The sequence below is a fragment of the Numida meleagris genome, chromosome 6, assembly GCF_002078875.1.
Source record: "Numida meleagris isolate 19003 breed g44 Domestic line chromosome 6, NumMel1.0, whole genome shotgun sequence".
In the NCBI taxonomy this organism is placed as follows: domain Eukaryota; kingdom Metazoa; phylum Chordata; class Aves; order Galliformes; family Numididae; genus Numida; species Numida meleagris.
The window spans coordinates 51,147,437-51,170,006 of record NC_034414.1 but is presented as its reverse complement, the minus strand read 5'-3'; the positions used below and the strand labels follow the sequence as shown (position 1 = coordinate 51,170,006).

The 22,570-nt window shown below is 41.8% G+C and overlaps 3 protein-coding genes and 1 non-coding gene across 8 annotated transcripts in view; 1 reads left to right on the top strand and 3 right to left on the bottom strand.

Moving 5' to 3' along the window:
* Positions 1 to 2,123, bottom strand: part of TECPR2 (tectonin beta-propeller repeat containing 2) — a 38,672-nt gene extending 36,549 nt beyond the window's left edge. The window contains exon 1 of one of the 3 annotated variants that reach the window (XM_021401214.1): positions 1,983 to 2,123. The gene's annotated coding sequence lies outside the window, so the exon portion shown is untranslated. Of the gene's footprint in view, positions 1 to 1,808; positions 1,955 to 1,982 lie in introns of those variants that run through there. The other 2 variants (XM_021401215.1, XM_021401216.1) reach the window with 2 other exon arrangements.
* Positions 1,984 to 7,301, top strand: CINP (cyclin dependent kinase 2 interacting protein). Of its 2 annotated transcripts, none has more exons than XM_021401244.1 (5): positions 1,984 to 2,180; positions 2,837 to 2,993; positions 4,206 to 4,332; positions 5,335 to 5,464; positions 6,969 to 7,301. In XM_021401244.1, the coding sequence occupies exons 1-5, from the start codon at positions 2,006 to 2,008 to the stop codon at positions 7,169 to 7,171; spliced, it is 792 nt and encodes a 263-aa protein (XP_021256919.1). In that variant the 5' UTR covers positions 1,984 to 2,005; the 3' UTR covers positions 7,172 to 7,301. The 2 variants fall into 2 exon arrangements, with proteins under 2 accessions (XP_021256919.1, XP_021256920.1); XM_021401245.1 differs by having other exon boundaries at positions 2,163 to 2,297.
* Positions 9,688 to 21,995, bottom strand: ZNF839 (zinc finger protein 839). Of its 2 annotated transcripts, none has more exons than XM_021401217.1 (8): positions 21,117 to 21,995; positions 19,360 to 20,286; positions 17,800 to 18,051; positions 16,825 to 16,917; positions 16,318 to 16,470; positions 14,604 to 14,741; positions 13,474 to 13,612; positions 9,688 to 11,643 (listed from the first exon to the last, which is right to left on the bottom strand). In XM_021401217.1, the coding sequence occupies exons 1-8, from the start codon at positions 21,849 to 21,851 to the stop codon at positions 10,658 to 10,660; spliced, it is 3,423 nt and encodes a 1,140-aa protein (XP_021256892.1). In that variant the 5' UTR covers positions 21,852 to 21,995; the 3' UTR covers positions 9,688 to 10,657. The 2 variants fall into 2 exon arrangements, with proteins under 2 accessions (XP_021256892.1, XP_021256893.1); XM_021401218.1 differs by having other exon boundaries at positions 19,360 to 20,283.
* On the bottom strand, positions 21,948 to 22,021 carry TRNAI-AAU. Its single transcript has one exon. It is a non-coding gene; the product is annotated as a tRNA-Ile (tRNA).

Sequence of the window (22,570 nt, the reverse complement as noted above, 5' to 3'; positions counted from 1 at the left end):
CTCTGCCCCGAGTCCCACACATACAAAACTTTCTCTAACATAAACTCCACAGTTACTGCTTCATGAACTTCGTGTTTTGTTTCTTTAAGTCCTCTTTGTCACTTCTTCAGCTGATGTCAGACCCTCATCAGGCTAAAATGCTCTCACACCTGGAACCACTGCATATTTCCCAGGTGCCAAAGGACCCCACAGTCCTCAAAATTCATTCCCTCTCATTTTCCATCCATTATTCTTACAGCTCAAATATAACTGTTGAAAAAATAACCTATCACAAACTATGGAATTGCAGAAACTTCTATAATCCAGAAAAGGTGCACTCTTCTTCCTTCTACAACAGCTCTACCTGCATTTTTCCTATGTTTACAATGAATTGAAAGAAAACATACATACATACATATATATATATATGTACACAGGTGAAGCATTTGGTAATATTACCTTTTGCCCATCCTGTAACACTGGAAAGAATTATTTTTTGTCATGTACTAAATTAAACTTTAAAAATGCAGTCAGGTTAGGGATCTCACTCCTCGTAAGGTTACTACACAACATTATCTCCATTCCCTCTGATGAGGAAGTTGTAATCAGCGACATTTATTTTTGTTTTCTATAAGCTATTCATCCCATACAATCAAAAATTGCACTAATAAGCTGTAATTTCTTGTCAACAAAGAAATTAGTTGAATCTTGAGTACTTGCACTGTTTATGCGAAAACGTAACTGAAAGCTCCAATGACCGCTTTATTAAAAATACTGCTAATTAAGCAATTTTATCTAAGCCAAACAAATTTTCAAAGGAGCAGGGAATTGCAGCACAGCCCTATGCATTCAAACACTTTGTGTAAATGCAATCACTCTCCTCCATGGTCTTCAATTTCTAACTACACTTACACATCACATATAGCCTCCTTCTATTTATTGTTAGGATTCTATTTTATCCTTGTTAATCAAACGCGAGCAGAGACAGGTGTTGGCTCAGCAGCACCGTGTCAGCACCCACTCGGAACAAGTGCTAGGCAGAGGATGTAGAGCACAAGCAACACCTGATGCTGCCCATGGAAAACCAGATCAGAATCCTCCCTTTGCAACTAGCAGACAGCATTTAGGTATCACGTTAAATGAACTATTTTGAAAAGCAGAGTTGTTGTTGTCTTTCCTTGCAATGGGCTCAGTGTTGCCTCGCAGAGACGGCCAATGTGGGGGATAATCCTGCGGTCAGACAGATGCTTGGTGGCTGCGGCCTCAGCTCCAGCATATGTCACAGACTCAGTATAAGGGGCCAAAGCTGCTGCTTTTCTCCAAACCAGGCATCCTCTCCGTACAGAAGGGGCAACTGCTCTGTTGTTTGGCTCTTCGATGGAAATAAGTCCTTAAATTCAGACCCTTCGGAGCAGGGACAAATTCTGACCTCAGCCACATCCTGTTAGCTACAAACACTTTCTATTTTCAAACTCTTCTCACGTTTTCAGGTAGCTATCACTAAATTAACGCACACACGACTCTGAGCTACCCACGAAACGCTGCATTTTTGGCGTTTCTTCAGAAAGTAGAGAAGAAAAAAAAAAGAAACAACACTGGGTGACAAGAGACTGCGAAAAGGCGGATCCAGGCTGCTGCCCGCGCACGTAGGGGCAACAGGACGCTCTCCTCTCTGCACGAACTTTCTCCTCCGAGCCCCCCTCCGCGGTGCGGCTGTACCCCGAGCTGCCCTCAGCCCGGCAAAGCTAAGGAGAAAGCGCCCGCCGCGGCCCGGACCCCCTCAGCCGCCCCGCGCCCAACGCCCGACCGAGGCCGCCGCCCGCGCCCACCGCAGCCTTCCCCTCTGGAAGCGAGCTCCCATCTAGGCGCTCGTCTGCGCCTCTCTCCAGAAGCAGAGGAAAGAAGCGGAGAAGCACTCCCGGCCGCACCAGCGCTGTCGGCCGTTCCACCGCGGTGGTACACCACTGAGGACGGAGGCTGCACGGAGACGCGGCAGCGCTCACCTCGTCAGGAGCCGGGGGCGGGCATGGCTGCCGGCGGGGCGGGAGGAGAGACGGAAAGAAGGGAGGCGCGAAAGAGAGGACGCAGCAGCTTTCAGGCCCCGAGGCACCGGCTGCGGCCCCGCTGCCTGAGCCGCTCAGCGGGGCCGGGCCTGGGCGGGGCCGGACGTGAGCGCACTTCCGCGAGCGCCGCCATGGCGGGTGAGTGAGGGAGCGGGCCGGCCCTGCAGCCCGCCGCTCCTGCAGCCCGCCCACGGGCGCCGCCTGCCCGGCCCTGCAGCGGGATGCCAGAGCCTGGGGGGAAGTGTGGGGCTGGGGGTGAGTACGGTCGGGTGAGGCGCCTACTGGCCGGTGATGGAGCTTATGCTGTCCGTTACTGCCCATGTTAAAGTATTGTATCTCAGAATGTGCTTTTAATAACGTGATTTTTGTGTAAATAGTAGCAAAGCTGATAGGTGAGGAATTAGATTTCATGAATGTAGTTAACGTAAATTCCGTTTTCACTGAATCACAGAATCGCTGTAGTTGGAAGGGACTCTTAAAGGCCTTCCAGTCCAACCCCCTGCGGTGAGCGGGGACACCCACAGCTCCATCAGGTGCTCAGAGCCCCATCCAGCCTGACCTTGGCTGTCTCCAGGGGTGGGGCATCCATCACCTCTTTGAGCAACCTGTGCTAGTGCCTCACCGCCCTTAAGGTTTAAGATAACGGAAAGGTAAGAAACCTTTCCGTAAGAAGTAAGTAAGATTTTACTTCAGTCAATATTCAGCAGTAAGGCAAGGAAAGCTTTTACACATTTACAGCACACTGATTTGTTTCCGTATGTTTTCAGTGAACTTTCCATCTTTTTCTTACATAGCTGATGGTACTCCAAGAAGACCTGTCTTGTCTGTCAGTGCGAGAAAAATTAAAGATAATGCAGCGGACTGGCATAATTTGATGATGAAATGGGAGAGACTGAATGATAATGGATTTACTACTGCAAACAAAATTGTCAACATGAAGATTGGTGAGCAGTAAGTACGCTGATAACATATACAAGTAAAGACAGCATAAGGATTGCTTTTCTGAGAAATTAATCTGTTTTTTTTCGCTATAAAGATTTTTTGGAGACTGGGGATAGAACAAGTCTGAGTGGATGAGCGAGCTCTTACATCAAACTCAGCAGCTGCACTTTTTGGTTCCATAAAATATTTACATTGAAATAAGATATAAATGCTAAAATAATCTTGTAAGGTAATGGTATTTGCAAGAAAAGAAAAATGTTTATTATACATACCCAAGCATAATGGCTATTTAAAATACTTTTCGAATGTACAAAATTAGAATCAAATCCTACAAATCTGTGCCCATGCAGAGATTTGTGACAGAGATGCAAGAGAGTTTCCTTACTCTCTTGTATATTCACAACAATGCCAATATTACCAAATTTTACTGAAGTCAAGAGTTCAGCGTATTTAAAAAAAATGTGTGATTTATATAGACGAAAGAAGTTACAACAGTGATGATTTTGGAAAAAAAAATCCAAGAACAATAAAATAATTTTGGTAAAGTTTTGTCTTCATGCTGTGAAGAAAAACCTTCCAACAAGCAGTGTTTTGAGAAGTAGCTTCTGAAGAGTTTGACAAGTGAACAGGGTTTGTTTGACAGAGTTCTAACTGACAGACTCAGGAATATTTTGCTGTAAAGGTGTCAGATTTTGCTAGAGAGCAACTCCCTCTCCTCTGTCAATGTTTACAGGAAAGTAAAGCAAGAAAAGTAGGAGAGTCAGCAAGACAGGACACGTGGCTGCACAGTCGCTGCTCTGGTTTGCAGTTAAATCTTAGCTCAAACTGTCAGTGAAAGTGACTCGGGGGAGGTACCAGGCTGTCGCTGGACCAGTTGAAGCCTGGCATACATTTCCCCTTGTCAGGGACAAGGTAAAGTGGGAAAAGGTGTTACCTTAACATTTGTGACTTTTGTGGCACGTTTTTTTTGTTTTTTTTTTTTTTTTTTTTTTTTTTTTTTTGAGCACAGGCTTTAAAGTAGAGTAATCCTGTGCTCTTCTGAAAGTTATCAGCCTATGGTACCAGCCTTAATTGCTGATATGGTTAGCTGCATTCCTTACTGGTTTTATGTAGAAATTCTCATGAACAGCCTCTGAGAGATTCTGTGGGATCAGATCACACAGACTTTAAGTCTGCACAGCTTGAGTAAACCTGTATACTTGCCTTATGTTTCTGCTTTAGATTTCAAGATAACAAACTGGAGATAACCTGTGATAACACTACCACAGAATCTGAAAAGCCATCTCCAAAATACAATGAAGAACTGGACAATTGCTGTGCAGAGTTACTGGAGACCTTAAAAAAAATGGTAATACTCATTTTTCAGTCTTAGAAGCAATTTCAAGAGTTTTCAAATACATCATAATAACGTGACGTTAAGTATTTGTTGTCAACAAAAAATTGGGGATTTTTATTCATACTTCATTGCCTTCAAACCTGAATGATATAAATCCAGGATGCTCCATTTGTTTGCTTGCTTGATCGACTTGAAAGTTGTTTTTATATCTACCTTCTGCTTATAATTCTACTCTCCCCTTATAATGTGATTTATAATGTGATCCTCTGAAAACTAGTCATATAAAAATCCATTCTAAAACTGCGCTTGATGTCTGCTTTCTTATCCTGAATATCCCCTCTGTTTAGAACAAAGTAAACACCAACTTAAAGTACAGAGCAGTGCTTTATCTGCCACGATATCCATTGCAGCTATCTTTGCTCAGAGATAATGCAGTAACACTTTCAATCTGCCTACCTCTATTTTCTGTGCAGAGCTCATTCTTTCTCTAAGCAGTAGAGTAAGATAATTATTATTCTACCCACTTTCTTTCTGGATACATTGTCAGGAATTAATGTCACATTTCAATTTGACAGCAGTTTTTTAGCTCAGTACTGAAATGTAACATTTTTAGTAAAAATGACTTTTACAGCCTTTAGCCACTTTGGAGGATCATTAAAAAGATAGGCTTTTTATACAGACAGGATAGCAGATCAGTATTTAGAATAAACAGGAGCACTTAGATTTTCCTCAGATTGTGTTCTGAGGAAAAAAGCAAGAGTAATTTGGGTGTTTTCCTTTTTATGCAAAATCAGAGTCAGTAATTCTTACCTGCAGCATATAAAATTTTAGGGTGTCTCATTTTAATTCTGTATACAAGTTCCAGCTTTGATTCCTATCTGGAGTTTAAAAAAGTGAATTAGAAATGCTAAGACTAAGTATGAAGTCTTCAGAAAGTGTTTAAAAAATGTTGAAGACTATAGTAGCTTAACGTTCCTGAGAAGTTCATTAGCTTTACGTGTTCATCGTTTTCAGACAAAAATACAGCTGAAAATGGAAAAGCTCTCTTCAACTACTAAAGGAATCTGTGACTTGGAAACGTTCCACCATGGAGCTGGGAATCGCACAGCACCCCTGTTTCACACATGGCCCACAGTGTACTTCTGTAAGTAATATATTGATCATCTTAGATAAATGCATAGTGTCATTGATGTCATCCAATTTAGGACTGGAAAATATTCCCTTTTATGTCTGCTTATCCTCCCTTAGAGAGAGGAAGTGTGTGAATCAGTCTCCTTCATAACTGACTAATCGATAAACACGAGTGCACTACTTGGTTTAGGATTACTGCTGATGACTGCTTGTATGAATTGCCAAGCACTGTCTGACATGCAACAATTACAGCTTAGAACTGAGCTTGTCAGCAGCTTCCAGTGCCCAAGCTGCAACAGCCACATCTTTTGTAGAGAGAGACATTTTTGCAGTTTGATAATGTTAAGCTTTTGGCTACAGACTGACCTGTTACTTGACGCTGAAATGAAATCCTTGAATGCAAAGAACAAGATGCTCCTCAGTTAAAGGAGGACAGAAAGGCAGACAAAGAAAAGTAGCTCTTATCATGGTGTCAGTCAAGATAAGTAAGGAATGTTCACTTTCTGTCTTCTGTTACTATCAATCCTTTTTGTATTCACTTAGTGGCAAAAGGTACTGCTTCCCAACTGCTATTATAGCACAGTTTTAAAACTGTTTGAATTCAAGAGAAGCCTAATTGCACGCAAACCAGCTGGCTCCTCTGTGCAGTGAAAGTCATGCCTTGTGAAAGCCCTGCTTCTTACTTTACTACCGCAAGCCAGTGGGAATCTCACATGTTAGTTTGTCAACTTGAAGGATTAAGAATGACAATGACAACGAACCGCTGTCAAAACATTCATTGTGACCGAATCATTTAGTGATGGTCTTCACACTGTGAAGAGTAAATCCTCCTGAAAGTAGCAATAGTTCAGACTAAGTTAGAAACAAAAGTCAGTCTCTCTTTACAATGAATTTATGTGCGTGGTTTTTTTTTTGGTTTTTTTTTTTTTTAGAAAATCAATCAAATAGATGATTACACAAATCTATTTTAAAACCCCTACATATATTACCAACATAACTAGAAGCAATATTAGTTTATGTTCTGCACTTCAGGTTTGGTCAGTTCTGTTTCACCATTATTCTTCACTGTTGGTATCTCTTATTGGTAATCATGCGTTGCTGAAGGGCTTGACGGCATGTGAGGATATCCTTTGGATTAGCAATGACTCTGAAATTTGAAGTTTGTATGCTAAGAAATTGCAAAATTTTAAAATAAAATTTCAGTTATTTAAAGGAATGGCTGTAATAACTGCTGATTTCATAGTGGTCCTGAGAACCAGTACTACTGCTTGTTCTAGAATTAAAATGGAATTCATCTCAAAATCACAAGTGTTTAAGAGCATGTCCAGAAACGAAAATATTTAGCATTTTATGTTCTAGTATACCAACATTACTGACTGTATAAAAAACAGGATGTTTAAAGATGGGGATCGGGTTTTGTTCTTTCAATGATCACCATAGCACGGGCATAATTCAGCACTAAGCAAACTGCTGATCTCTTACTGTCAGCGGGCTTGGTTTTTTTCAATCCATTTCAGATGAGGTTTCTCTGAAGCTCTCTGAAATGTACAAGAAGGAACTACAACTCAAGCAAACAATCGTACAAGAAATTGCTCATTCTGCTGACCAGGATCTGATGATGGTGTATTTATCATCGTGGTTATACCAGCCTTACCTTGACAACAGCAGCAAACTACTGCTTGAAGCCATGCTTCTGGAAACAGGGCACAGACAGTGCTAGAATTTCAAATGTTGCTTGACTTGCTTCTAATGATGCTTACGTGACACTGAAATGGCGAACTGACAAGGCTCATCAAGTAAGTTAAATTTTTGCAAAACTTATTAAAAATATTTTTCTGTATTTGTATTTATTACTTTGTCTCAGCTGATACTCTTCTCTTCACCAGACAATCTGGTTTTGGTTGCCTTAATCCATGTTAAGCGTATGCCAGAGGCTATGGGTAGGAGGCTGGATAGAGGCTTCTTGGTTGTAGGAGTTCTCCATAATGAGATGAGCATTACTGTAGTGGTCTCAGGGAGGAGAGTCAATGTAGGTAGACACCTGGAGCGAATAATTAACTACTTTCCAAGTCTTGATGGTCTAAAACATCTACATGGTTGCTCTTACCATACAAATTCCCTGCTGTGTGTTTTTTTTTTTTTTTAACATGACTAGTGTTCTTGTATTAACAAGAAATGATAGCTCAAATTCTTGCTATTCTTTTTTGTGCTGCTTTCTGGCTTTCTCGGTCAAGAGAGTAGAGTGTGTTTGGGAGAAACAGTTAATGCAAAAGCTAAATGCTGAAAGGAATTCAATACCCTTATTTGCTTTCATTCCTGAAGACATAATAATCCCTTCGCATACCACTGTATCAGTCCCGGGTGGCACGGAAAGCTGTGACACTTAGCAAGCCTTTAATAACTGTTGGCTGCTCTTGCAAATTAGCACTTTTCAGTAAAGTTTATTACAAGTTAGAAACTCTGCAGCTCTTCCCTTTTTTTTCCTAGTTCAGCCCCTAACGTTTTATGAATTTAGGCCTCCTTTCTTACTTAAGATTAATAGTCCAAATTCCTCCCACCTACTGATAGCCCATACGACCTGCTCCTTACATGAAATGTTGCTTTAGGTCTTCCATTTCACACCATTAAGTAGCATTGCTAAGTGCTGTTGAATCATTGCTGTGCCCTGACAGATGTTTGCCCTTGATTTCTCCCTGAAACAACTATTTGAACTAAAAATAACATGAAGTGCACACCGCTATGAAATTGCTACAGTGGCTGTGGTTTGACATGAGAAAAATCTCATTAACAGCAAGCAATTCTGGAACAGATTTGTGATAGGAAAAATAGGGTCATTTGCTTAGCTAATTCCAAGCTGAAACCCCATTGGTTTGGTAAGGGAAACGCAAAAGTTGCCTGCAGCAACCAAACGGACATACATGAATTGGAAAAGTGTTCTTCTGTGTTCAGAGAGGTTTTCTGACAGCTTAATAGCATTCTATTCTTAGTCCAACTTTCTAGTGTCTAAAAAGAAACTCTAATGTACCTCAAGGAGAATGCAATCAATTAGGAAGAGCTTTGTTAGTTTCTACGATTTTTCTTTGCAAGTGTTCCACATAGCTGAACAGTCACCTTATTTTATCTGAGCAGGGCCAGACCCTTGTTGCTATGGAAACATCTTCCTACTTGGAAAATATTTTGCAAAGAAACAAGGTGGGTTCACTTACAGAATTGCTCTTTTACGATGCGAGTAGGTATACTGTGTTTCCTACCGTGAACAGATCAATAGTAAATTCAAACAAGTTCTCATTTTCTGCAAGGGTGGAAATTGTAGTTGTTCTTATTTCTGAGAAGAATTAAGCTCTTCAGGAAGGTGACTTAATGTTCATGAATCTCTTTGCTCATTGGTTGCTATAGGACACGAGACTGCTGCAAAATCATCGCTGCAGAGATTCTTTGATATAAAGCTCATGGTTACATTTTAGCCCTCAAATGTAGTTATTAGACAGATAGTATGAAAGCGTAGTAAGGAACTGCTTACTGCAATCAAAGACTTGGAAAAACTGGAGAACTTTGCTTTGCATGGTATCTTCATTACCTCATTTGTGAGGCAATGACCATTACTGGCTCCTGAAAAAGAAAAAAAGAAATCAACAAACAAAAATGCATCACAAAACAAAACCAAAAAAACCTCCATAAACTTAAGAACCAGACAGGATCTCACAAACATATAATGACATCTTTCACAACCCTGCAAGAAGTGCAGTGTTCTGCCTATTCATAAATTGACCTTCTATTCAGGCAACCAAGCAATTAATAAATAAATGGAATATTATAGGGCAGATAGTTTAATCTGAATTGTCTCACTCTCTCATTTGGATTCAATGTTAGTGTAAGTTTTTCCTTAATAGCTATGAATATTTAATTTAAGAACAGTTCTACACATTAAATATGTTTTTAGCTGATTTGTCCAATTATCTCAGTAGTCTTAATGAGGCAACACGTATATTGTATCTTATCAGTTTTCATTAACATCTGCAAGAGTTCACAAACAAAATTAAGATAATGGTCATTTAGGGCTGATCCTTTTTACTCAGTAAGCTTTTTGAAAGGAAAGTCAGTGGCTTGGAAAACAAGCTGCGAGAAAACGTCCACAAAAATATCATCCAATCATTAAATGCCACTTCACTACCACACAGGATAGCAGTAGGTAATAAATAACATGACAACTTTTATCTCTGCATAGAGAAACAGGAATTACAGTCAAGGCTAAGTTTTTATTATGATTAAACAGTACAGAGCAGTGTAGAATAACTAGAAAGGCCAAAGCTTAGAATTTATGAGATGCATTGTATGGAGAAAAAAAAATAATATAAATCTAGGAAAAAGAAAAGATAATATAAATCTAAGAAATAAAAGAAACCACCAAGCCCTAAAAGTTAAAAAGAATTTGGTATCCTATTATAGAAGTTCAGTAGTTTTGCACCTTCCCATTTCTGTCCAAGTAACAGCAAGTGTTCAATGCACAGCTGAACATTAGGACAACATTAGCAAGAATACTTGAATACATTTCCAGTAGTTCAGTACAAATTAATCCTTGTTTGAGGCTATTTTTGTCTCTAACTCAGTGGATGCTTAGCCTACTGTTACTTAAATACAGATCAGTTAGGCTGTCACATTGTTCCCAGAGTGCACAAGCACGGATTGTATCTGAAACCGCTCATTTTTCCAGGCAGAGTTGTGCACACCAAGGCTAGATACTAATGAATATTCAACCTAGCTTTAAGAAAGTGCAATACAGCAGTTTTCTTGTAATCTCAGCAGCACAGAAAATGCATACTTTCAGATAGCTTTTATTTTACCCATACACAGGCTTGCCAGTACACAGCACATCACTGCCAAAAAGCAGTACAGCTTACTGCATTTTTAGATGGCTAGAGAGAAAAGGAATTGTGTAACAAAAGGGAATAGTGCAACAGTTTTAGGATTGACAGATTTCCACTTTCTACCCACCCCCCCAACATACAAAGCAAGGAGAACAATGTTAATTCTAGAATTTTTGGTTGCAGTGGTTTTAGATTTTTATAAACATAAGTTATAAAAAGTATAGGGCATAGAAACAGTTTACAAATAAGTTAAATTTCAATTATCTCACTATTCACATTAGAAAAATATACATTTTATATAGTCGGTCTTTCCCAGAAGAAAGACTTTGTAGTATTCTAATTTATGGCTCCAATTCACTTTGTGAGAGCAGAACATCTTCGCTTTGGCCATCTGCTTCCATTGCCAGTAGTGCTTCCACAGTTTCCAAAGGTATCCCATCAGGTGTGCGAATGTGCATTGTAGTACCATCAGAATCAGTTACAATAACAATACCTTCTGCCTGAGACAAAACAGCAGTATCTGGATGAGACAAAATAAGCCCATCTGAAGTCTGAATAAAAATCTGTTCGTGTCCCTGAGTCAAAAAGTCATGGCTCTCATCAGTAATCTCAAAAGCTACAGTTTGATCTACAGTAACTGTATTCTCCAGCTCGTGTTGTTCCTCTGTCCCACAGGGAAATTGACTCACATTATTATAAGCGCAGTCATGGTTCACACCAGCAGACAGGGAGGCTTCCTGCATAGGATTCTGGTGCAACTCAGCCTGAGCACCGTGTGGATAGTTTATTGGCACATGTGTTGAATAAGCTTTTTCCATTTCCTGCATCTCAGTCATACCAGCATCATGAAGTTGTTCAGATTGTCCTTTCATAGCAAAATTCTGGTTTTCTTCTTGAGGTGTCTGACATTTTTGATCGAGACCCTTTTCCTCACTCATTGACAAGCTGGTGCTCTGAACGCCCACTGCATGCTCTGACACAGAATTGCAGAGTTCGGGAGCTGACAGTCCACCTGCTGTGTTTTGACTCACCAAGTGTGCTTCCGATAATTCTGGTGAACCATCTGCTTCTACAGGCAATACAATTTCAGTATGTAGCAGAGATGTGTCCACTGAAATACCTGGCCCCTGTCTGTCTACAGGTTGAGAATACTCTATCCTCATTTCTACAGCCTGAGAGAAGGTACCTGAATTTTCAGCATCGATTCTAACTTCTGAATCAACAAGTAAATTATGTTCCTCCTCTGCAGGCAACATGCTTCCAGTTGTGCAGCAAGTGATACTTCTATCTTCTGAAAGCAGGATTTCTCCATTTAATGGATTAAGACCTGAAAAGTTGAAAGAAATATTGTTCTGTTGGGCAGTCTCATATTGTATGTCCAAAACATTTTTTCAGTGATAATTTTGGAGGAAATGCCAGACTATCTTCCTCCTTTCCTCTCTCAAATTAGCAAGCCTGAAGCATTTTCTGAAGAGTTTCAGAGCACTGGAATGAGCGGGCCAGCATAAAAATACTCAAAGTATTTTTTGGATAACAAAATACTGTTGTGTATTTCAGTACCAAAGGACTTTCCATTAGAAGTAGCATATCTTGAAAAAAACCTGGGCTAAAAGTCAAACTTCTCTTTTTTCCCATCTAGCGTACAGCCAGTAACATTAAGCAACAAGGAATGTGGCACAAGGTTGTCAGTTGCCCATCCTCATTACCATTAATAAATTGACAGAAGCTTTTAAACTTGGTAAAAATTCTGTTGAGAAGTCAAGCTTATCCCAGATTCAGAGAAGTTAAATTACTGTGTGACTAATGAGCTGCGTTAGCAGACCCAGGACCACATTCAGCCTGAGACAGAAAACAGTAGGAAGACAGGCAAAACAGGAGGAATTTAGTGTGTTTTACCACTTGTACGACTTGGACTAAGAGCTCTCATAAACCCAGCAGGTAGCTGAACAATAACTGCTAAGTAGCAGGAGCTTGAGCTGTCAGTTTTTATAACTGAAGATCAAAAGGAACAAAGGTAATTTTTGTTATGGAAAATACCACTGCACAAGAAAGGAAACCTAACAACTCAAAAAGGACTATTTTAACTTCTTGTACTGTAAACAAGCAGAAGTCCTACCAGCCTGTGCAAGTGAAACAAAGCTTCTTTTAAATCAAAAGCAACAACCTAACCCACAACCTCACAGCTAAGAAGAAAACTGTACGATAACAAGAAATAAGCATTGTCATGCAGAGAGCCTTTCAGAGAAACAAAATTAAACTGAGGGAGTGAAGTGGAACAGGGAAGTGGGTAACAACACAAAAATAAAACAAGAAAGCAACCATTAACAAAGACATGCAAAGAGCAAAAGAAAAGTAGTCCGTAGCAACATCAAAAAGGTAGGCACAAAGCACAGAGATGGAAGCACTACGCATTTTACTAGAGATGGGAAAGGGCTGGAATCCTTCACAACAGTGATCACAATGCCTCTGAATAGTGAAACGCTTTCAGATTAAAGACCAGTGGAGTTTTGGGAGATTGCAGGGGGCGACCCATCTCGCTTTTCTCTCTAACCCACTGTTACCCTGCCAACCTGAGGAGCAGGGGGAGTAAAGAAAAAGAAGGGAGAAAAATAAGGATGTGCGTCCAAAGACCATCACGCAGAATATTGTCTTAGTGTCAGTTGTTAGCTCCTGCACCTCCCCTGGGATACGGGATGACCTCCACCACTTCTTCCCCACCCCCAGGATCCACAGAGCTCAGATGATTCCACCCTTGCAGTCTGCTGCAGCGAGAGGAAGGACGTACACATTGCTTCCTCTTCCACTGCTTTCGCACTGCTAGCACAGAGGTTGTGGCCCTTAGCCACTGTAAGGGACAGCGCAGACAGGAGGAGGTCGGGAAGCACACGATAGAAGATGGTACTATTCTCCCAATGCTGCAATAGTAGCAATGACCTAATTATTATGCATTTGGAATTGAGCTACTGCTGTGCTGTGCATCATTCTTAACTGCCCCTCTTGCCAGTGAGGACTTTCCAGTTAAAAAGCTGCTTTTGAAGAACTTGGGAAGCATGCTGAGAAATGAAACCTTAGGACAAAAACCACAGTAGCTTGAAGAACAAAGGTTCGTTCAGCTCCTCCAAGAACACAACAGAATTGGAAAACGTGAAGAGGTTACCATCTTTTTCAAAGAGTGTACATAAATTTCCACTCTTTTCTTTCACTTCATCTTGACTGGAATAAGCATTATTCACATTCTCCATTACGTCTTCTAACTTGGTCCTTTTGGCTGATGGCAACAGTTCCTCCCCTGAGCTCTGTCAATACAAGAGATAATTAACTGGGTGCCACCATAACAGCTGACAATATTGGAAAAGAACACAAACTACCTCTAGGCACTTCACAGCAGTACTATCCTTGAAAACAAGATTTTGCATTGAAGTAAGAACTTCCTGAGAGGTAAGGATTTAAACACAGCTCTCACACTTTGCTGAACTACCACTGATAGATTTTGATACTTGGTAGAAACAAACTGCCCTAGCATTAACATCAAAGCTTCTCTCTGAGGCTTTGTGATTAGCTGTATTGCATGACACCTGCCATAAACTCTCTCTCCAACTTGAGTAAAGGGCTGTGAACAACTTGTCCAGCGTTGTTTGCTTAATGAAGAACAGATCAGCTCAAATCTAACCACAGGCAGAAAATGAAAGAGTACTAGTCTTATTTATCTGCCACCAGAAACAAGTCTAGATTAAATAAAAATAGAATGGTTGAGGGAAGGGACCACAGAGACGTGACTTTCAAGAAAACGAGATAGAGCTTACCCTGCTCCAGCTTTCAAGAGACCAAATCTGGTAAACTGACTTGTTAGAAAGAACGGAACTATTTTCACACACCTCTACCAACCAATTATTAGTGCAAACCCTTCCCTGGTGCCCAAGCCTGCCGTAGGGAAGCTCTGTAGAGAAGCCACTAGAATCTGAGGATCCTTCTTCCCATAGGGCCCATTTACTGCCGCTTCAACAGGATTCTTCTCTGTATCATGTTATTACATGTAAACCTTTGAGATTCTGTCTCGAGTACTGCAGAGCATTAACCCAAAGTACATCTTTAACCTGCTAGTTCACATGCTCTGCTGTGACACCATAAGAGAGTATTTACTTGAGTATTTACGAACCCTGAATACCATGAAAGCCTCACTTTAATCCAAGTCAGAAAATACTAGTACGATTTTTAAATACTTATCTATTTTAACAAGCTTTAATTTGTTCTGGTTCCATTTCCAGTTTTCAGAAAAGCATTCCATACCTCAGCTAACCGTTTTTGTCCCAGTGTCTCCACAGGCACGTGCTCACTAACCATTTTCATTATAGGCTGTGAAGAGTCTACACCTTGCATCTTTTGTTCGCCAGTGATTATTTCTGTAATTCCTAGTGATTCAGCAACCTTTAAAAACAGTTACAGGAAAAACAAGTGAAAGTTAGTCTCTCCAATCTCAATATGTTTCATAAAACTGAACTAGAAGTACAGAATTTCCATCTGACAACAAATCATTGCAATTCAATTAGTATTTAGCCTCCTATGTTTTCTACTTACTTCTGTATTAGTGGAATATTTGAAAATAAATATTAACAGGCAAACTCAAAAGAATTACGACCACAGTGGTTATATATAGAATCCAGGAACGGTTACTAAGAGCAGAGTTTAACAGAGAACACTGTAGAGGCTCCTCATTACTTAGAAAAACATTTAAGCCTTCCTATTTAAAAGGATCTGTTAGAAGCTTATATGTATTTTCCAAATTCTATTTTCATCTTTATGTAGGTTCGCTACTATACAACCTCTCCAGGCTGTTATCTTTTAAAGAGCATAATTCTATACTAAGAAGGCATGTTGAAACTGAAGAAAAGCAAGAAACAGGTTCCATTTTGGGACTGACAGCATCAACAGCATCCTTGCACCTTCATTTCTCCAACAGTGCACTTGGTGCACCTTCATTTCTCCAAACAGAAACGTCAGTACTAAACAGCTACAAAATAGCCACATGAGCAGGCAGTAATTCTAGGACGTTTTTCAGTACATACAGCGAATGTCATGATTTATTAAAAAAAAGAAAAGATATTAACGGCTACTAACAGCCCACATAGGACTTCACTTCTTAACCTGGATTGTTATAAGAACTAACATTCTCTCTCTACCTCTCCTACTCTGATTTTCCAGTATGTTCTCCTCTCACTGGGGTACATCTGCACTGAACTTGCAACCACAACGAGCACATCATTTAGAAATTTTGTTGGTGGTAATATGGAAAATAATGTTTTCGCTACTGGAAACAGAGAAGGGAAAACAAAAATATGTTATGTACAAAGATCTGTTTTATTCCCATCAGGAGGAATACAGACTAAATAAAGGATAAACATCCATATTAACACAAAAAAGTCTTTCTAGACACAACTGTATATACAATGAATCTGAAGAGTTATCGAAATAACGGTTTGTAATGGTATTACTTTATTCTCTGCCTTCTGTATTTGCTAGTATGACTGAACTGCACAGAAGCATTCAGTTTGCCCTCATTTTGCAATGAGATCATGTATCGCTTTAAATCAAGGTCGCTCATTTTAAATACAGCCCTTTCCCTCCTAACTAACTATCACAATATACTTTTAATGTTGAACACACCTTGCAGTAACGTGCAGCTTCATAGTACCCTAAATACACAGATATCAGTTCTAGCAGTGCCAATTTCTGATATTTTCCTTTTTTAATATTTCTAGTTATATATTATTAGTCTATATATTGCCATGGACTAGAACTGTAGTTTTATTATGGATTTCTTTTTTTCTTTGCTTGGTTATTGTGCCTTTTAAACAATACCATTTTTGCTTATCAGAAAACATGCTTTGTTCAAGTAACTCTACCAGGATAAAAAAAATTTATCAGAGAAAATATAAACAACATCTAAAAAGCATCAAAAAATAGACAAAAAACAATCCCAATTCCAAGCAGAGCATTTTGTTACCTTAGCATCTTTTATTTCAACAGGCTGCTGGCAGCTCAGAAAATCAGAATTACTGAGGTAATCATAAGCCATTTTCTTTACCATATTATGCAACTCTTCAAATTCTCTATACACATCTGGGAAGCAAGCTTTAGCTGGACAACCTTTTTCAACCTGGAATTTGAGAAGAAACGTGTTGTTTCCACCTATATATTTTAAATAACATGAAAGGAAAATCTACTGCTTTGTTCTGTTCAATGTTTAAAAATACTATCTGTCAAATTAAGACTATGGAATCTTCAGAAACGCCACTAAACCAAGCAGCAAAGAGTTAGACTTTCAGTAAGACCTATCAGCATTCTGCCTGCGTAAAACTGAAGTGCTATCTAGAACATCTACATTCTGCACAATTCTAACTTAGAAAAAACAGATACATTTCTAATGGAATCTTTTTATGTATATTAATGAAAGCCTCCTCCCTAAAATAATTCATGTCTTTACATTAAAAAGATAAAATAATAATCTCACCTTCATCAACAGAAATTCATACACTGTAACAAGCTCTGTAAGACGTGGGAGAGCCAGCTCCATCAAGTCTTCATTATCACATTGTTGTATTAGCTGTCAAAAGCCATAATGAGTTTATTAGAGCAAAGTAGCCTACAGAGGTTAATGTAGCCCACATTCAGAACATAAAATATTGCTACTTCTCTGCAGGATACACAAAGATACCTTACACCACGGTGACTACTTCTTCTATTTCAAATAGACAACACACAGCAGGCTCTCAGTCCTATAACGCTGTTGCTGTTAAAAAACGCAAGCTAGGAAGAAGTTTGCCTTTTGGAAAAAGGCTGGAGGAAGGATACACATACTGTATGTTTAAGCAGCTTTGAGAATAGAACATAACACCGAAATAAGAGATGAATGAGAAATACCTCAGAACAGTTACTACCCACATTTACAGACAACACTCAATCCCATAAATGTTGCAAATTCAGAAATAAGAACAAAATGAGTAGATTTAGTAGCCATAAATTAAACAAAATCTACAATGACATATAGGAAACAAAGAAAAATCATATTAGCTGCATGGATTTTAATTCCCATTCCCCCCATCTTCTCCATGGAGCTTGAGGGGGCAGAAGGGTTGGTGATGTTTACAAACCAAACTTTAGTTCTGTGTATTTCTTTTTACTGTGTCAGAGGTGATGCACAATAGTAGCTAGCAACTCCTTCAGAAGAAATTCTTCAGAAGAAAAGTGAGAGTACATCTACAAGTTATAAGGCTCTTTCCACACAGAGTTCCCATTTTCCCTTTTTTTCCCCTTAAAAGCCATCATTAATATTTTCTCCTTAGAAAATGCCTTAGGCTTTCATCAGTAAACAGGAACATCAGCTCTCAATGCTTTTGAAAATGAATTTTTGCAGTGATCCAAAAACTAAAAACAAGACAGTGGGGAAAAAAGATACTTATGAAATAATTGCAGAAGAGAACCATACCTCTTTTAACCTAGCTTTTCTTCTGAATACCTTGTGTTCTGTTGACACACTACTAAGGGACTTTGAAGGGGACTGACCAGGTCTGCTAAGCCTTCCAGAACAACTGGATCTTCCGCCCATCCTTGGTCGACCGCGTCTCTTTGGTCGTCTGGGTCTTCCAGGTCCTTTTGCTGTTATGGGCCCTCGGTGTCCTGAACTACTTTCATTCTGTTGTTCTGCCAACAGGTTTCTGCTTTCTTCAGACCTACAAGTCTTAATTAAAAGAAAAAAAAAAAGTATTTTTCATCATTTTAAGCAGTGTTTTAAGTACAGCATAATTTTATAATGAAATTCTTAGTCTGTGCAAAAAAGAAATAGAATATTAAACAAATGCAAGGTTGAATACAAGCATAACTCCAAAGGTCTCGTTTGTTTTCCTCTATCTGTCCATGTACCAGCTTTGGTAAACCTGCTATTCTTTCTAGAAACCTTTGCCTGACCAACAGCATTGTTTAAAGCAATGAGTTACAGTTACTTTGAGAATCGGTGTTTTCCAGCTAAAGATAGCAGGTACTACAGCAATCCAGCAGTCAGTAATAGTACTGAGACTGTCTGAAGGAGAATTCCCATCATCTTGCATAAAATGAATGCTGCACAGGGAAGCACATACATAATAATACAGACAGCTGAGTTCAATATTCTGTGCTTTTTCCAAAGAAGACAGAACAGAATAGGGGATGAGGGGTTGTATTTGCTGCATTGGCACTTTGTCATGCAGATTTCATGTTTCTGACAACTTCCGTTTTACCAATAAAATTAAAAAATAGGACATTGCTACATCTAGAAGATTTTTTTTTCCCTACACAACTGCATCAGCTCTTGCTACCAACTGTTAGTCAGAGAGGAGGTAACTTCACTTGGAAGAGAAGCTTTGAGTTGACCAGCTTAAAACAGCACAGAAAAAATGCAGCTGAAGTAGCTTCCAGCTCAGAGAGTCAAGATGAAAGTGCTTAGTTTGCAAAGGTAAGTTAAGCCTCACTTTCAAAATCTGCTCTGGGAAGAGCTGCAGTCCACTCTGATTCCAAATAAGTTTCACCACAGAAAATCCTCTATTTCAGTAATAGAAATTGATAAAGCAGTTGATGTCTTGCTGTCTGTCATGCAAAAGGCACAAACAATGTCAGCATTCTTCTCTGACTGGAGAAGAAAAGGCTATTTATGCAGACCTGAAAACCGTATGTTAGAAATCCAGTGACAAATGAACATTCAGGGAACATTTTGTGTGCCTCTGCAGGAACACTATTCCTGATGCAATTTCAAAAAAATTGAGTTGTTGTCTCTTACAAGCACTTCAATGGGCAGTGTGTGTAAGTTTGCATACTGGTGGATATTACTGAACAGTATAAGACTTGTATGTTTTACTAACAAGGTGTACAAGTGAATTCCCATGTATTTAAATTTCTACCTTCAGTCTTTTCAAAAATACACCGTTGTCAGTAGGAACTCGGATGAACGAGTACCATATGCAGCTATAAAACTGCCCTTTGATTTTCAACATAACCAAGCTGTAACACACTTTACCTGTTCAACCTGTGAGCCAGCAGTTTCTTCCAAGCTGGTAGGTAGTGCATTTTCATTATTTAAAGTGACGGCAATTGAATTCAAATGCACTGGACTCTTAATTTCCTCTCCTATTCCACAGAGATTGTCCACAACTATACTTCCATTAGGTTTATTTAAGGGTGTTTTTTGAGGTACAGACTCCAACTGTCCATGACCAGGGTTAAGTTTATAATGTCTTGCTAATCCTCCTTTTCCTATATAGGATTTTTCACAAGTCTGACACTTAAACATTTTGGGTTTCAGATTATAATTTGAAGAATTGAACAATGCATCCTTTCCTTTCACCTTTCCTTCCTCATCGTCTTCTATACTCAGTTCAGAGTAGTCGTCAGAATCAGACTGATGACCATCAGCCAAATCCTCCATTTTAATGAATTTATAATCTTTAGCCTTGTACTTCGGAGGGCGTGAAATCCGTCCAGAACGAGTTTTCACTTTCAAAGACTTTTTTAGCTTGTCATCTTTTTGTTTTTTTTCAAGGCATGGTATCAGGGTATTTGTTGAGCTCGCTACAACCGTGGCAATATTTGAAGACCTCGCAGGTGATACTGTGGCACGTGCAGTTTCCTGCCCATTTAGCACCTTACTTGTAGGAACCTTGTTCGCAGGCACTGATCCATGAGATGGTGAAGGTCTCTGCATAAGCAACTGAACTGGAGACTCAGAAGAACTATGCAGGAAAAGCTGCTGCTGCTCAGGTCCTGTAACAGGCTGTATCTTAATTATCTGGGGATTAATAATGCCAAGTCCTGGCACGCTAGAATTTCTACCAACTGACTGACTCAGCATTACAGTTTTGGACTGGATTGGTGCCAAGGATGGCACTGGCCTTTCTGTTTCCTTCATCTGTCCTGGCTGAACTTGAACACAAATGGCTTCCAGCTGCTTTTGTGGAAAAAAGGAAGAGTTGAGATTACACAAATACCGCATTTATTACATGAACATACTATTTATCAATATGATATGTATATACCTTTAAAGCAAGGCATAAAGAAATGAGCGCACATCATTCGTTTTCCATTTCAATGCATCAAAGCACTGATTTAATGTCAAAGCACAAGATTCCCTTCCTTCAAGCTATGGCTTTCCTGCATGTTCAGCAATGTAACTGCTGTCAACTAACGCATGTAAAGTCTTCTCCCAGGTCACACTGCAGCACTGTTTCCTGCAAGCAGGCTGGTTCTGGGACAGGAGCACTGCCGTCACCTAGGCACATTTGTAACCTTAATCGGACCAAGTGCAGGAGAACTACAGCCTGTAACACGAGGCAGGCTGGACGCCACACCCAGGACACACAGCAATAAGTGCTCTGCTCAAGAAAACTTTGAGATGATGAATGGTACCACATGCTCCATGCTTCCTCTTAACCTTCTCCTTCCTATTCTCCCCTGTTCCAAGCTCCTGCCTTAGCTCTGTCTAATCCCTCACTGACTCCTCTCCCCTAAGGGAGCAGGAAGCCGCCTGCCTTACCCTAGGGTCACAGAATCATTAAAGTTGGAGAAGATCTCTACGGCCATCCAGTCCAACCCCAACCCACCCCGACCAGGCCCATGCCCCTCAGTGCCACATCTCCACGGTTCTCGGACACCCCAAGGGACAGCGACTCCCCATCTCCCTATGCAGCCTGTGCCCTCTGCGTGGCTTAGAAAGATATTCTTCCCACTGCGCAGCCCGACCCTCCCGCCCCAGAGCGAGGCCATTCCTCCGACCCCTACCTGCCGCGGGAGGAGCCGGGCGGGCGCCAGGGCCGCGCCGCGCTGCAGGGCCACGCGCTGGGCCACGCTCCGCAGCTGCAGGGCCGCGTTCTGCACGACGCCGGCCGGCGGCGGGGGGGGCTCGGGGCGGCCGTCCTGGAGCGGCGGCGACGGTTCCCGCAGCTCCCAGGCCCTGCTCACCCTCTCGATCACCCTCCGCAGCTCCGCGGGGGCCAGAGGCGTGGCGGCGTGCCGGGACGGCGAGTGCGGCCGCTCCTCCGCGCTCGGCCCCGCGCCCTCCGCCTGCACGTAGAGGACGGAGCCGCCTTCCAGAGCGGCCAAGCTCCGAGCCGGCTCCTCCGGCACCGCCCGCAGCTCCACCGGGGGCGGGAAGCCGCCGCTTTCCTCCGCCGCCGCCGCGCCGAGGGCGCTCCCGCAGGCGGCTCCGGGGGGCTCCCCCTCAGCGGGGGGAGGAGGGCGCGGCGGCGCCTCGCTGCCCCCCTCCTCAGGAGCCGCCATCTTGGCAGGCGTCAGCGGGCGGCAGCCGCATCGCGCCCCCCCGGGCGGCTCTCGGAGGCGCGGGGCGCAGTCAGGGCATCGGCGGCGCGCGGGCCAATGGCGCCCCCGGGGCGGGGCCGCACAGTACCGACGGCGGCCTCGAGGGGGCAAAAAGCTGCGGAGGCGCTTCCAGCACGCGACCTGGGAGGGACACCAGTGGGCGGCAGACGGCCAACGATATGGGAAGATAAACGACATCGGCGTGACGCGTGGGGGGGAAAAAGCGCGCACACTGCGTTGGACGGTCGTCCCTATGTCGGGGTAATGGGAGCAGCAGGAAAATAGGGGAACCGCTGGCCCGTACGGGGATCGAACCCGCGACCTTGGCGTTATTAGCACCACGCTCTAACCAACTGAGCTAACCGGCCCGCTGATAGCGCGAGTTCTTACCGTGTCCCATAAAAGGACTTAGCAGCTCTGTATGTGTAAGGTTCACAATAGTTGTGTTACAGATGAAGAGTTCTTTCGACTCCAAAGCACGGGAGAGAGACACGCAGAGACCCAGGCGTCACTTCACAGATTCACCTCCCCGGGACGCGTGGAAAACACCCGGGATTTCAGCGCAGTCTGTGGTGTCTGCAGCTCCTTTCAGCAGCAATATAATTGCTTTGTATTTCAGGAGCATCCCTTCAGGGTTCAGCAGAACACCTGCGCCGGGGGACGTGCTCAACGAACAGAGCGCGGACGCTGGGCTTGCTACGACCCCGGCAGGAGCCGGATGCCATCAGCGATGCCATTCCCACCCACTGCGAGCCAGCAGCGCGCACATCCTGAAACGGGCCGCGTGCTGCAACCTGCAGTGGCAGGCGGGAACCGCTAGGGATCAGGCGACCATCGAAGATAAACGCCGGAGCGGCAGGACGTAAAGGTGTAGCAGTGCCTGACACAAACCAGGGCTACAGGTGCCACATTCGGCG

Excerpts from the sequence above, each read along its gene's own strand:
- CINP (XM_021401244.1), top strand. The coding sequence starts at position 2,006 with ATGGCTGCCGGCGGGGCGGGAGGAGAGACGGAAAGAAGGGAGGCGCGA. Across the intron at positions 2,994-4,205 it reads AACATGAAGATTGGTGAGCA|ATTTCAAGATAACAAACTGG; the intron begins GTAAGTACGCTG and ends TTTCTGCTTTAG. Across the intron at positions 5,465-6,968 it reads ATGGCCCACAGTGTACTTCT|ATGAGGTTTCTCTGAAGCTC; the intron begins GTAAGTAATATA and ends AATCCATTTCAG.
- ZNF839 (XM_021401217.1), bottom strand. The coding sequence starts at position 21,851 with ATGTCGTTTATCTTCCCATATCGTTGGCCGTCTGCCGCCCACTGGTGT. Across the intron at positions 14,742-16,317 it reads TTGAAATAAAAGATGCTAAG|GTTGCTGAATCACTAGGAAT; the intron begins GTAACAAAATGC and ends CTGTTTTTAAAG. Across the intron at positions 11,644-13,473 it reads TACACTCTTTGAAAAAGATG|GTCTTAATCCATTAAATGGA; the intron begins GTAACCTCTTCA and ends TCAACTTTTCAG.